At 36.0% G+C, this 14982-nt stretch overlaps 1 protein-coding gene across 1 annotated transcript in view; it reads left to right on the plus strand.

The window, feature by feature from the left end:
• Positions 1-4885: 4885 nt before the first annotated feature.
• LOC127863317 (angiotensin-converting enzyme-like) overlaps positions 4886-14982 on the plus strand; it is a 47722-nt gene continuing 37625 nt past the window's right edge. The window contains exons 1-9 of the mRNA XM_052402736.1: positions 4886-4999; positions 9667-9764; positions 10157-10260; positions 10679-10840; positions 12426-12513; positions 12906-13049; positions 13656-13850; positions 14120-14217; positions 14530-14699. Coding sequence (XP_052258696.1) covers positions 4986-4999; positions 9667-9764; positions 10157-10260; positions 10679-10840; positions 12426-12513; positions 12906-13049; positions 13656-13850; positions 14120-14217; positions 14530-14699 — 1073 coding nt within the window. The 5' untranslated portion in view covers positions 4886-4985. The remainder of the gene's footprint in view (positions 5000-9666; positions 9765-10156; positions 10261-10678; positions 10841-12425; positions 12514-12905; positions 13050-13655; positions 13851-14119; positions 14218-14529; positions 14700-14982) is intronic.

The raw sequence follows: 14982 nt of genomic DNA on the forward strand, positions 1-14982 counted from the left end.
ACTACTACTACTACTATTACTACTACTACTACTACTACTACTACTACTACTACTACTACTACTACTACTACTACTACTACTACTACTACTGCTGCTGCTACTACTACTACTACTACTACTACTACTTCTGCTAATACTGCCGCTACTGCTACTGCTGTTGCTACTACTGCTGCTGCTGCTGCTTCTGCTGCTGCTGCTACTGCTTTTACTGCTGCTGCTACTCCTGCTGCCGCTACTGCTACTGCTGCTGCTGCTACTGCTTCTACTGCAGCTACTATTACTATTACAACAACTATAACTACTGCTACTGTTAGTGGTGCTGCTACTACTACTACTCCTACTCCTCCTACTACTACTACTACTACTGCTGCTACTACTACTACTTCTATTACTACCACTACTTCTACTACTGCTACTACTACTACTGCTTCTACTACAACTACTTCTTCTGCAGCTACTTCTGCTACTGCTGCTACTGCTGCTGCTCCTTCTACTGCTGCTACTGCTGTAACCCCTGATACTGCTGCTACTGTTACTTCTGTTGCTACTGCTGCTACTGCTGATTCTGCTACTGCTGCTGCTTCTGCTGCTGCTGCTACTGATGCTGCTGCTACTGCTTCTACTGCAGCTACTACTACCACTACAACAACTACTAATAATGTTACTGCTGCTAATGCTGTTACTGCTGCTACTGCTGCTACTGCTGCTACTGCTGCAGCTTCTGCTACTGCTGCTACTCTGCTGCTACTACTTATGCTGCTGCTGCTACTGCTGCTGCTACTGTTGCTACTGCTGCCGCTGCTGTTATTGCTGCTACTAGATGCCGCTATTTTTACTTAAGCTGAAAAAAATTACTATAAAACCTTGCTTGCAGATGAAACAATTACCCCCACCCCGGTCGACAAGCGACAATTGCGCGATATTGGCTCGATACATCGTATTGAGCGTCGCATGATTGTCGCGCGTCGAGAGAGCGTCGCGAGAATGTCGTTTGTCGACCTAGGGGTTTTTAGGTCGACAGGCGACATTCTCGCGATATATCATATTGACTGTCGACTGATTTGTCGTGCGTCGAGAGAATGTCGCGAGAATGTCGAGTGTCGCGCCCGAAGGTCGACACACGACATTTTCGCGTCATTCTCTCGACGCTCAATACGACGCGCGACAATTCAGTCGACAGTCAAGATTTTTTGCGATTTTTTTTCTAAAACCCAGCGCGATATGCGACACTCAAATATTAATTGTCGCATGATTGTCGCGCGTCGGAATGCGTCGCGTGAATGTTGTGTGTCGACCTAGGGGTTTTTAGGTCGACAAGCGACAATTGCGCGATATTGGCTCGATATATCGTATTGAGCGTCGAGAGAATGTCGTGTGTCGAGAGAATGTCATGTGATTTTTAGGTCGAAAGGTGACGTTCTCGCGATATATCATATATACTGTCGACTAATTTGTCGTGCGACAAGAGAATGTCGCGAGAATGTCGAGTGTCGCGCTCGAAGGTCGACACACGACATTCTCGCAACATTCTCGCGACATTCTCTCGACGCTCAATACGACGCGCGACAATTCAGTCGACAGTCAAGATTGTCTGCGATTTTTTTTTCTAAAACCCAGCGCGATATGCGACACTCAAATATTGATTGTCGCATGATTGTCGCGCGTCGAGAGAGCGCCGAGAGAATGTCGCGAGAATGTGGTGTGTCGACCTCGAAGGTCGACACGCGACACTCAACTTGGCCCTATCCGGATTCCGTATCAAACGACTTTCAATGGTACGTGCGATTTGCACTCGACAATCAATAACGACACTCGACAATGATCAACGACACAAGGCATTTTAAAATTGGATTTTCACATTGTAACGCTAGGTATACTGTAGTTGGTCAGGGTGACCAACTATATATAATCCAATCAGCTAGAAATTATGCAACTTTAGAATGTGAGGAATATATTTTTGGAAAGTATTGCGAGATCAAACTAAGAGAATTACTGAATATGTATTAATAAATATAGTGCTGTATGAGTCTTTTCGTTTACATAAAGAGGCCCTGGTTTTAAAAGATTCCATACATTCTGATATTACAAAAATGATATAACAATCAAACCTTCCATCGCTTTCATTTCCGAGGTAAAATATTACTGCTTGTACCTGGTTCGGCCGTGTTATCTGTGGAATGACGGTTGATATATTTTCTCCAAATACTTCATTTTTTCCAATTTGCAAGTACCTTTTCATGAAAAACATTAAACTATTAAGTAGTGTGACTTTTTTCTTCTTCTGAGCGTTGATTATAGTTAAGTCTTGGGTAGAATATCTTTTCTGACTTTGTACAGAAAGTCCAAACTTCGGTTAAAGTCCTTAAAGAATTTTATGAAGTACCGTAAATTTCGTTCCATTCGTATTTGTAGTAAGACTTTAACTGTGTCTTCTGTGAATCTGTTTTTTTAAATTTACATACACCTTACACTCAAGTCTTCTCAGGTTTGATGTTTCAGAAGTAATCGAACGAGATGTGTTGTTGATTTTTGATATATTAAACTTTTTGGTAACTGTTGCGGTCCAATTCATAGTAGTCGCAAAACTATTACAATTCAATTCATATGAGAAATTACGGCTTATTTGGTGTTTGAGTTATGCATTGCACTGTAAAGTATAGGCACCTGGTCATTTGCCTTTAACAATGACCAGCGGGCGTTAAGAAGGGTTTTTCTCCTGACAATATATGACAATATATGAAAGTATATGCGATGTTTCACAATAATTATATATTGCACACTCTATTTTAGAACAATGTTTTCAAACTTTAGCCTGTAAACATGTTATGTCTCTTTAAAGCGCTCCAAAAAATTGTAGTTAGGTTTTCACTGTTGATGCGTTATAACTGTTGTATAAAAGTAAACCCCGCCCCACTAGGCTCATTACAGAAGCAGACGTCTGGGATCACAGGTATTTAACTACGAGTTTTAGTAATTGCATTTTTGTTGGGAAATTTGTGTTGTCGCTGTTTACTTAATTGTAGCGCGTATTAGTGTTATTACTATTAATACGCATGTTTTATTTTTTCTGGCGTCAACATTAGAACGTGATGAAGGTAATTGTTGACTTGAATTAACATGTGTGACTGTATTTAATTTATTTAACGACTTGTCAAGTTTATTAATATTTTAGTAGAATGAAACAAATGTATTTATTTCTTAACTGTCTTACTAATACAGATAATGAGTGGATATTACTTGCTATACATTTTGAAATCGTAAAAAAATATTGTAAACATGTATATATTTATATACATATCAATATAAACATATAAATACATAATACATGACATATATATTATTATATGGTGTTCTTTCCTATATTTTTTTGGTGTAATCGCAATGTTTATTGATTTAAGTAAAATAACAATCTTTTAGCAACGTCATGGCGTTATGATCAATCATTAAATATTTCACGAACGGCGCAAGAAAACTACGATTAATTGTTAATGACTATCGTAAACAAAAAAGTATTGTTATTGTTTATATACGAAAACATTGTATACACATAGTATTAGCTGGAAGCAAGTGTGCATCTAAAATGTATACATCGTTCAAAGCTGTTTAAAATTGTCCGTAAACTTACAGTTCACCGTGTTATCTAATTATCTAAAACATTTTATATCTAAGTTGTTTTCTTAACATTTGTATCGGCAACATCAAAACTTAATAAAGGTATTTGTTGTATCGAGTGGACACTGATTAATGTGCTAAGTTTGTTTTAGTTTATAAAGATTTTATTTGAAGGAAATAATTGTATATTTATCTTTATGATCTTACCTATACATATATTGCGTTGATAGTTAATAGTTAAAAATAGTTAGATTTATATTTACAGCTCATAATATATACACATATAATAAATAATAGGCGGCATATATAGCATCATATGATATGCTTTCCGATAGTTTTTGGGTGTAAAATTAATTTAAGTAAGATAACACTCTTTTCGCAACTTTTATAATTAAATATTTCATTGCGCACGAAATCTACGATAGCTTGATTATGAATATCATAAACAAACAATATTTTCCCCATAACAGTGCGTATACTTAAACTTTGTATACAAGCAGTTGAAACCGGACGTGATTGTGCACTAAATAGATATATGGTGCAAAGCTGTTAAACATTGTGTACACATACAGCCCACGGTATTATTACTTTATATACTAAATTTATACATCTATGTTGTTTTCTTAATACTCTCCGGATAATAATATTGAATCCTTAATTCACAAAAGCTTCTTAATCCATTTAAACATGGACGTCTATATACAACGTGTAGAATATTCACGAATTGCGTAACTTACCGATTAGCAAAGTACTTAATACACGCGCTTCTCACTTAGGATACCTGTGTTCGATCCCTGTAACTTTCCGATTATTACAGTGCTTGGTACACGCGCTTCTCGCGTAGGATACCTGGAGCATGATAGCTTGGTTTGGTGGTCACCATACCGGACCGGGTAATATGGCTTCTTTCCAAAACATGTTACACCATCACAATTTAACGTATTTTAGCAAACATACATAAATTAATTTGAAGTGCACATATAATTCAACATAAGTCCAAACCTTCATTAATCTCGTCAGTTTACTAATTTCGTAACAATCATGGATTTGCGTTCAATACCAAAGTACGTTTGCACTTAAGTCGGACTGATTGTTAAGAAAACGTCAAAATGTTTTAAATCTTATGTGTATATGTCATAGGGTGATAATTTAATCATCTGTTATCGTCAAGATACCAAATATATGTAGTTTTTATAGTCTATCTTCATAGTGAGTATATAGTCATTAATGGTTATGTGTAGCCTTACTAACAAATACTACTAACACCGGTTTATGCACGAGATATCTAATCCTTGCCGCCACTTTCACTAGACCAGATTTACACTGACGATCAGACGCCTTTATTCGTGCTGACGTTGAATGCAGACATAAATATGTATATCTGCAGGTAAACTATATAAATATAGTTATATATTCCTTATTTTTCTTCTTCTTATTATTATAAGTATTAGAATTATTAGTTTAATTAGTATTATTAGTATTATTAGTATTGAAATGATACAATTAATGAATATCACATCGTTTGCATTATTTGTATTGTTTAATGGCTGATCTTTTATTACCGTTTTATATAATTATGTTTATCATGTTATATTCAGATTTGTGCATTGTTGCAGAGCATAACATTATCATCAAAGTCTGCAAACAATATAGTCAACGAAACCACCAAGTTTGTTGCTTGTCAATAAACCCACGAAGGGCTAAATAGGCCGGCGACATATAGCCTACATATTTATTTTTAAAAAAAACACTATGAAAGTGTGATTTATCTGCTGTCACAGTGCACACACCAAGTAAAGTTAAATTCTTAGTTGCTCGCTAAAGCGTAACTCTTTCGCAAAGTTTATGGAAGTAAGAAACTATAAATAAAGTCACTGTCCACAAACATTTAGCGTTGGATAATATATTCAATCTCATTTATATCGAACATCTGAAAACAAGTTCCTTACAAAGCAGTACTAACTATTGTTCACTTAACATTACCATGTTTACAAAGAGATTCTTAATAACATGAAAACTGTACTGGTTGAACGCTTTAAAACAATTAGCGTTTATATACGTACATGTATATGAAGACGAAAACAAGTTAGGGGACAATACTCTTGTTTGATGCGAAGATATAGATGAAATCAAAGTACTGACAGTACTGGTGTGACGATGCTTTTGAGAGGATGGATATAAAAGCATCAAGTTAAGTTTATCTACATCACCACAACCACCACAATTGTGTATGTTGGTACGAAAAAAAATATGGTACAAACATTTTGCGAAAAAAATTTGGGTATGAAAACAAATTTGGGTACGAAAAAATATTTGGGAACCAAAAAATTGGGACCGAAAATTTTTTGGGTACGAACAAAAAATTGGGGATGAAAAAAAAAAATTGGGTACGAAAAAAAAAATTGGGTACGAAAAAAAATTGGGTACGAAAAGTTTTAGGTTCGGAAAAAAGTTGGGGGAACGGGAAAGTAGTACCTGTGGGGAACTTGACCCACACTCGCACATTTTCGGCACTTTCCGTCAAACATCAGATAAGTTCCTCGAAGGCAATAGTATGAATACACATTTCGGAAGCGGTAATGCGGTCCTACCTACGCGCGTCAAAATGTAAGCAAAATATGTACACAAGTCTGTCAGGAATGATTGAATTAACGAAGAAAATCGTGTATTGATGTAAGTTTTTTTAAGAAATGTGCAGAAAATATATTAAACAAGAGCTGTGTTTGTGAAACACAATGCCCCCTGCTGCGCAGCTTTGAACCCATATATTTTACCTTTGACCTTGAAGGATGACCTTTACTTTTCACCACTCAAATTGTGCAGCTCCATGACATACACATGCATGCCGAATATGGAGTTGCTATCTTCAATATTGCAAAATTTGACCTTTGACCTTGAAGGATGACCTTGACCTTTCACCAATCAATATGTGCAGCTCTATGAGATACGCATGCACGCCAATATTGAAAAAGTTATGGCCAATGTTAAAGTTTTCGGACAGACAGACAGACGCTTTATATTTGACATTTGACCTTGAAGGATGACCTTCACCTTCACCTTTAAAAAAGTTATGGCAATTAAAGTTTTCGGACGGACGGACGGACTGACACACTGACTGACAGTTCAACTGATATAGGCCACACTGACTGACAGTTCAACTGATATAGGCCACACTACCGGGAGCATAAAAAACAATGGCGATATTTTTCTCAGCCACATAATTGTTAATAGTTTGATATCACAAAATGAAAGTGAAAGTAGAACTGTCAAAAATGACAACCTGTCAACGTGTTGTTTTTGCTGGCACGAGAGGGCGATTACACTCAATGTGTTCACATTTTGACCATGGCTTTGTCAATGACCTTTACAGTATGGGTAGCTTTGATTTTATTTATTGCTATCATGTAACTGCATGATTGTGTATATGTTTACAATACACAAAGCATAAATAATGATATAAATATACTGATTAAGCTTATAATAATCTGAGAACTATAGCCAGGTCAATTAAGGACTTAAAATACAATTTTGTGTCCTGATTTCATGAAGAAATTACCATGCATGTCCTAGATTTCAAATTCAAGGTCCTGGTGTGACACATTGGTAGCATTACCGTTAAACTGTTACCAGGCTTATGAAATTAGTTTTTATTGAACTATCTAAGGAAATCTAAATCAGGCACTGATTTTTCTTGTTTTAATACAGTCATAGAACAGTTGTGGCCTCTGGGTAATGACCAATTTTTGCTTACTTGTCACACCCTTAAAACTTTCCACACATCTATAATAGCAAATCTGGATTTAGGCGATCTTCAATGGTACATTTAAACTTTAGCTCTGTTACAAGAGTGCTGGTAAAGTCCAGTCACATATTTAAATCTAGGCCATGTCAAATCAAAGTGTCAAAGACAAATGAAAGATGCGTTCATTAATTATTGTCCAGTTGTTTACTACTGCTGTAAGTTTTTATATAATTAAATATGACTGATGAACATCATGTGAGAGAAAATTCACATTATCATTGTATATCAGGTTTAGCAACCTTTCAGATAACAAAGTATGCTTGTTTTCAATGTCGCTTCTGGGGATCAAACCCGTAGGGCTTTTAGGAAGATTCTGAAATTTTCGATCCCTCGAGAACAACCAAACCAAAAATTAAGTCAAATATTGCCGACTCGGTTTTTTGAGTCGGTTCATGACGGATAATGGAGCTTGATTGGTCATTGTCGGCTCTGGTACTACTTACATGTACCCCGGGTACTCTTAAGTATATTTACATGTACCCTGGGTACTCTAAGTATACTTACATGTACCCCAGGTACGGTAAATAAACGTAATTGTACTCGGTCCATATTAGACTGTACCCGAGTTGTATTCGCGCCCAAAATCCGATGTCGTAAAACGCGCAACCAATTATCCTAAACACACTTCTCTTCAAAAAACACTGCATCAACATGCTTTTTGAGTATGTGTTCCGATAATATAGAGGCCATTCTTCAGAAAATTGACATAAATGTGTATATGTAATTATTACAAAGAAATAGTCGACAACGACTGATTTAGGGTTAAATTTCCCGTTTTAGTATATTTACTGTACCCGGGATACATGTACGTATACTTAAGAGTACCTCGGGTACATGTACGTAGTACCCGAGCCGACAATGAACAATCGAGCGATACTGGAAGGTGCAACATCTCTCACGCCCCTTAGCATCGCCTTTAGCAGTATTCAATTCTCAACAGGAAAGTGCTGGAGTCATTGATCCCGAGGGACAAGAAAAACAATTGATTAATGTTCGAAATAAATAATTTGATTAATGACAATTCTGTTATTTGAGCCAGGTCACAGGAAAAGCGCAGTCAAATCAGTATCCAATTAAATTATTTGTTATTGTCAGAAAAACGCTTTTAAGCAAACAGCTTTCAAGCGACTGCTGGCTGATCTAGATCCAAACTGGCCACAATCGCCTTAACCCTTTGCATGCTGGGAAATTTGTCGTCTGCTAAAATGTCGTCTGCTGAATTTGTAAAATAGGCATTTTCTTCATTTTTTTTTCAAAGAATACTATCAGAATAGCAAACAGTTTGGATCCAGATGAGACGCCACGTTCTGTGGCGTCTCATCTGGAACCAAACTGTTTGCAAAGGCCTTTAAAATTCGGTCACGCACTGAAAGGGTTAATGTCTCTTTTACTGTGACACAGTTCATTTAACTTTAAAATGATAAAAAGTTCTAACACTCAGAAAGAGTACTAACCAGTAAAAAGTTTGAAATCAATGTTGAATCTCAGGACAGCTTGGTGATCTGCAAATCCCCGATGAAATGTTGATATCGGGTATCATAGTCATTCAATAAGTCGCAAAATGCTCGAATACAATTTATAAAGCACAATGTGACTTATATCGATAACTAAAAATACCAGTAATCAGTATGCCAGTTTTGCCGTGTCAAGCTGTTACGATCCAGAGACCAGAAAGTCCTTCATTCACATCGAGTATATATCCTTCGAATTCCAACTATTGTTGTCATAAGCGGAGAGTTAGTGAATAAATAATTCATATATCCTAAATGACAGCTTCTAAATAGCGAAACAAGCCAATGTATGCAGTAAGAAAGTTTTTAATCGAAACTCTCATTAAGGCGGCCATTGTTGAATGTTGAAACACGAACGACAACTCTGCTAGGAGAATGTTATCAATGCTAGGATCCTACGCAGTGGCGTATGCCCAAGGGAAGTAACTGAAAAATCGAGTTATCTCGAACTGGCTCGGTCTTTTACATAGATGGCCATTGTGAAATTTTTTTAGGTGATTATCAAACCTTGGACGCTGCTGTTCCAGCATCGTCAAAGAAAGAATAAGAAGAAAGTGATGATGAGGATGATGATGATGATGATGATAATGATGATGATGATGATGATGATGATGATGATGATGATGATGATGATGATGATGATTTAAAGTAGTACAATTGTTATGACAACCTCAACCCCCGATGCACAATTCTTAAACTATGTATTTAACTTTTTACACTGTGGTCTGTTGTATATTGCAGAATGGGGATACATAATATAGTCATTCTTGTTGTTGTGGCAACGGTAGTCTCGTATGTCAGCGCCCATGAAGATGATCGGGTACGAGAATATGTGGAAGGTAAAGGCCTTACATCTGGATTGTTCCATTATTCTTAACAATGTTCAAAACCGTTCAACCGATAAGGGACGGCCTGGTTTAATGGATATGGTGTCCACCTAGCGTCCTGGATGTCATGGGTTCGATCCCTACTGTTCTTTAGACCTCCTACAAAGACATTAATAAATGGTTCTAGGCACAGGAAACGGACTCGAGAGTGTTCGATGCAATCGAGCTAAAATAAATATGTTAATAACTAAAACCGTTCAATTGTTATATATAGTTAAATAAGTAGTGTGTATTATATAAAAGATACAAATCATTCAGATTTCTCTATCTGTGATCAGATTTTAAGAACTTGCGTTTGAAGAAATATATCACCACAAGTGTATCTCTGTTACCATGACTTCCAGGTATGAACGGCTACAACAAAAGGGCAGAAAACCTTCGTTACCAATACACCATTAAGTCCTGGGCCTACAACACTAACATCACCGAATACAACCAGAAACAAATGGTAAGATAATGTTATAGACGTCATGATTGATATTTGTGAGTTCCGTCATAATGTCTTCATTCGAGTGACGGAAATATGATATCGGTCAATTAATTCGACTGTTAGGGGGATTAACCTTACTACAAACGTCAATTTATATGACTTGAATCGTAACGTCATGATAATTTATGAATAGTTTTAATAATAGTGTAAATTTGTTCATGTAATGTTTTGTTCATGTCAAAATGATTTTGCTCTGTCTGCCCAAGGCGAAAAGGAAGGCGAATTTATATTCGAACATACGAAACAGTTTATTGGTTGTTCCTGAAGATATTGCTAAAGTATATGCTGTTATTACTAGTTTTATTGTCATTTAGTTGTTCATGCCATAGTTATTTAACATCATCTGCGACATTAAGAGCCATTGTATACTTTATAGACTGAAATGAGCCTGCAGTGGTCTGATTTCGCTAAAAAGGAAGCGTCTGAAGCCGCAAAGTTCAACCTTAGCGCAATGACCGACGCCAGATTGATACGTCAGATAAACATGATTCTAGATGTTGGCATTTCCGGTTATCACAACAGTGACGTCCTTCGCAAGGTGAGGATGCAGACAACTGATTATTTATTTATCTAACCATTTATGGCCGCGCAATTTGTTTATCAGGTATAACACCAAATCAGCTGCAAAAACTCTGACCAATATCGATTTTGATGTGCTTATGTAATGTTTCGTAGTACATCTATTAGGATCGGTAAGTTTAACCAGCTTCATTAATTCCAAACTAATTAACACAGTTTACAGTTAGCGACTGTTTGAGAAGAGTTTTGACCATTAATCGTATCCTAGCCTTCTAAATGAATTGTTAATCAAATCTCAATCGAATCTCGTTCAACGATCGAGTATTTCAAGGCCTAATACAATCATTATGTGTTTATATATAATTTTAAAACGTCTGATCAGCATGTATGATACTGATGTATGATACTGATGTTTAAGCTCAGGCAATCCTGAAAAACAACTTCAATCACATTTGGCGTATGTGTGTCGATTATGTAAATCACGAAGCATTGCGTTTTAATATATCAGTTTTTGTTTTTCGATTTGTTAGTTGTACTTACACCAACGCACACGTGATTGGGTTCATTGAAGACAATTTTACTAGAGATTTAAAGTTTAAGTTTCAAGACACGATTCACTGATACATCATAATCGACAAGATTTAAGCTTTAAAAAGCCAGAGGTGATCACAACTCGCCTATCTGTATGAAACGTGAATGTGCCCTTATTATGCAGCAGTGCATTGTTAAATGTAAACTACCAACAGATATCGTTTTATTACGCATGGGCAGGAACACTTTAAGTGAATAAAGCGGTGTGAACATCAAATGATTTTAAGAGATCAACATATGCAAATATGTCAAAAATGAATACGATACTTTCGCCTTGTCAGGTTCCGACGAGATACGAATATAAAGCATAAAGGAAACAAATAAAACGTAATGAATACGTATATCCAAAGCCAATTTAAATATGGCTTATTACTTGGGGTACTTGATTGTACGAAACTGTTTGTTATTTGAATCGAATTCGTTTTTTTAAAACGTATTGACATGAGTTGCGTTATTCAATGTTACAAAAGAATGCTTAAAGCAACTTCGACAACTATCAGTGTTACCGCTGTCGATCGCAATTAAAAAATCTTAAACAATTGCGAATTTGTTTAGAAATGACGACTGTTCACAAGACAACGTTTATCTGTGTAATATGTACTTAACACAGCACATTTTGCTGAATAATGCGCCTCCTTTGTTGCAGTAATTTACTGGAACAGATCGAGTAACATGCCCACATAACATGGTTTCTCATCAGATCACTAATAAGCCTAGTGTATATGAGGATGGCTGGGTGGTGTAATAGCTCATATTTGACGTCACAAAATCAGTTCCCCACTACGTAAAGCACACAGAGACTCAATAAACATCCATAATATACAGTATTTTAATATTTTGACCTGTTTCTTTTGTTTGCAATTAGTTAATTTTAATTCAAAATAGAGTTATGGTGTGATATAACACCGGGACGATGATCTAACATAAATTTTCATTCTAAGTAATGTTTTCAAAATAGTGAAGTTGTGTTAGTTTTCGAGCTATGCTGGTTTTGCTGCTGCTGCTCTTTTCAGATAGCGGAACTTGAAGCGGAAATGACCGGCATCTACAGTTCAGCGAAATGGTGCAAAACTCCCACTGAATGTCTCCAGCTTGAGCCGGGTATGTTCCCCTAGATTGGCCTGACTGAACTGACTATAAATCAGTTGTCCACACACAGTTAAATAACATCATAAATGATAGTTATAGCTCCCTAAAGCATAACAGTTAAAAATATGCAAATATTTAAGAAATTTGACTAAACAAAACAAGTGTAAAGTAATAATGTTAACAAACAGAAATAGTATAATATTCTGTATTATTTGCGTTTACGTATTTCAATTAGCGATTTGGTGACATTCCTTTTTAAAAGTTATTTTATATTTACAATATTGAAACTTATTTAATATACTTTAGATAATGACAGCCATGTGCAAGGTCTGATCATGTCGGTTATAATAATATAACTACAAATTTCAAATGTTTACGATTTAATCGAACGGATGCTATTATAGGTTTGACGGCCATCTTCACAAACAGCCGAAACTATGACGAACTGCGTGACGCCTGGAAGGGTTGGCGTGACGTCAGCGGAAAGATGATGCGAAGCAAGTTCCAGGAGTTCGTCACGCTAATGAACATGGCTATCAAGGCGGGAGGTTCGGTCACGATCCCTCGTTTTCTTTGTATTGTCAAAATTCAGTGTTTGCTTACTTAGCGCTTAGGTATTTGAAGAGGGTTGACTTTTGTGTTTCTACCTTTTATTTTTAAAGTCGCGTATGCTAACTACCGAAAATTGAATTTCACTTAACAATGCCTTCAATCTAAATATATATATATAAAAAAACGTCAGTTTGCAACATAAGAAGTGTTAAACCTAGTACAAAAAAAATCTGACCGTTAAAAAAACTTAATAAATCTCACCCTGTCTAAACCGAAATCAAACGCTTTTATTATTAAAAAGTATCATGTAAACATTTTCTTGTTATGTAGACAGTTATATAGAATCTACACTTAGGTATTGATAATAAATTTGTAAACTCGCGCATTTTTTGTCTATATTTTGTCTACTTTTTTTTTATTAATTTACCTGTTAAACAGACTGTTCATCTTGAAAGAATATATTTTTCTGCAAAAACCGTGATGAAATAAACACCTCTAAAAGCGAACAATCACTGTTCGATTAAGGCCGATTACACTCTATTTTTAAATACTAGAAAAATCTTGTGCACGAAACTTACTTGCATTCCAATGATTTTTTCCAGGAAAGTACCCTGATATGGGCGCGTATTACCGTTCGTGGTACGATGACGCTGAGTTCGAGAACGACGCCCGCAAAATATTCGATCAGTTAGCGCCACTGTATGATGAGTTGCATGCGTACGTCCGCCGAAAACTGAAAATGCATTATGACCCAAAACACTTTCCTTCATCCGGTCACATTCCAGCTCATTTATTGGGTGAGATCTTTCAGATGTATGATTAAATATTTGTTTTCGGACATGTTTTAATTTATTTTCTTCTTACTTTCCTTTACAATATTGCCTATTGGATAAGTTTGTATATATTTTAACTTATAATTTAAGGGAATGTTGTCTCAAAATTGGATGTCGACGATGAAAAATAGAGCAAAATATTCTTGCAACATTTTATTTTATGTCTATGCATCATTACATTACACTCATACACATGTTTATAAGATAAACGTTTATTTTGCGATTAACTCCAGGGAACATGTGGGCCCAGCAATGGAACAACATTTATGCCCTGTTGGAGCCATATCCAGGAAAGGGAAATCAGAACATCACCAAGGCAATGACTGAACAGGTATATGCTTCGCGGCGTACCAATTTTATCTTGTGGAATAAAGCGGATAATCTCGCTGATGTTCGTTTCAAATAAAGACTTCGACATTTTATGAAAAGTTCCGAACGGCAAATAAGTATTGACAGTTCATTACTCAACACCACCTTTTTGTGGCACACGATTATATATAGATATATACATATATATATATATATGTAAGGAAATGCTTCAAGTTTACACATAAAATTTCTTAGACGCGTAAAAGCATAGTTTTTCATAGCAGACAAGAAAAAAAAAACTCCAAGACTTTAGATGTCTGTCTTGTTGTTGCAGAAATACAACGTGACACACATGTACAGGTTGGCGGAGGAATTCTTCGTTTCAATCGGTCTGCAGCCAATGCCCGATTCGTTCTGGACAAATTCCATGCTTGTAAAACCTCCTGACCGGGACGTCGTTTGTCACGCATCTGCTTGGGATTTTCACAACGGAACTGACTTCCGGTCAGTTTTCTAAGCATTTTATGTTTCAGATAAGACACACATGTCGTGTTTAATGAATTATCTAGTTTTCGTTGAAAATAGACCTAACGAAATCAAATTCGCACAGTTAAATATTTGATATTATTTGTTATATTTCGCGATGTGGTAGAATATCAATGTAAACAGTGTAAAACTTATATTGCTAGTTAAATAAATATATATATTTAACGTATGCATTTATGTCCCGAGTATGAATGTTAAATTACATATTGACTGTCATACTTATTCATTGAAGTCTGTTAAC

This window comes from Dreissena polymorpha, unplaced genomic scaffold (assembly GCF_020536995.1).
Source record: "Dreissena polymorpha isolate Duluth1 unplaced genomic scaffold, UMN_Dpol_1.0 chrUn004, whole genome shotgun sequence".
NCBI lineage: Eukaryota > Metazoa > Mollusca > Bivalvia > Myida > Dreissenidae > Dreissena > Dreissena polymorpha.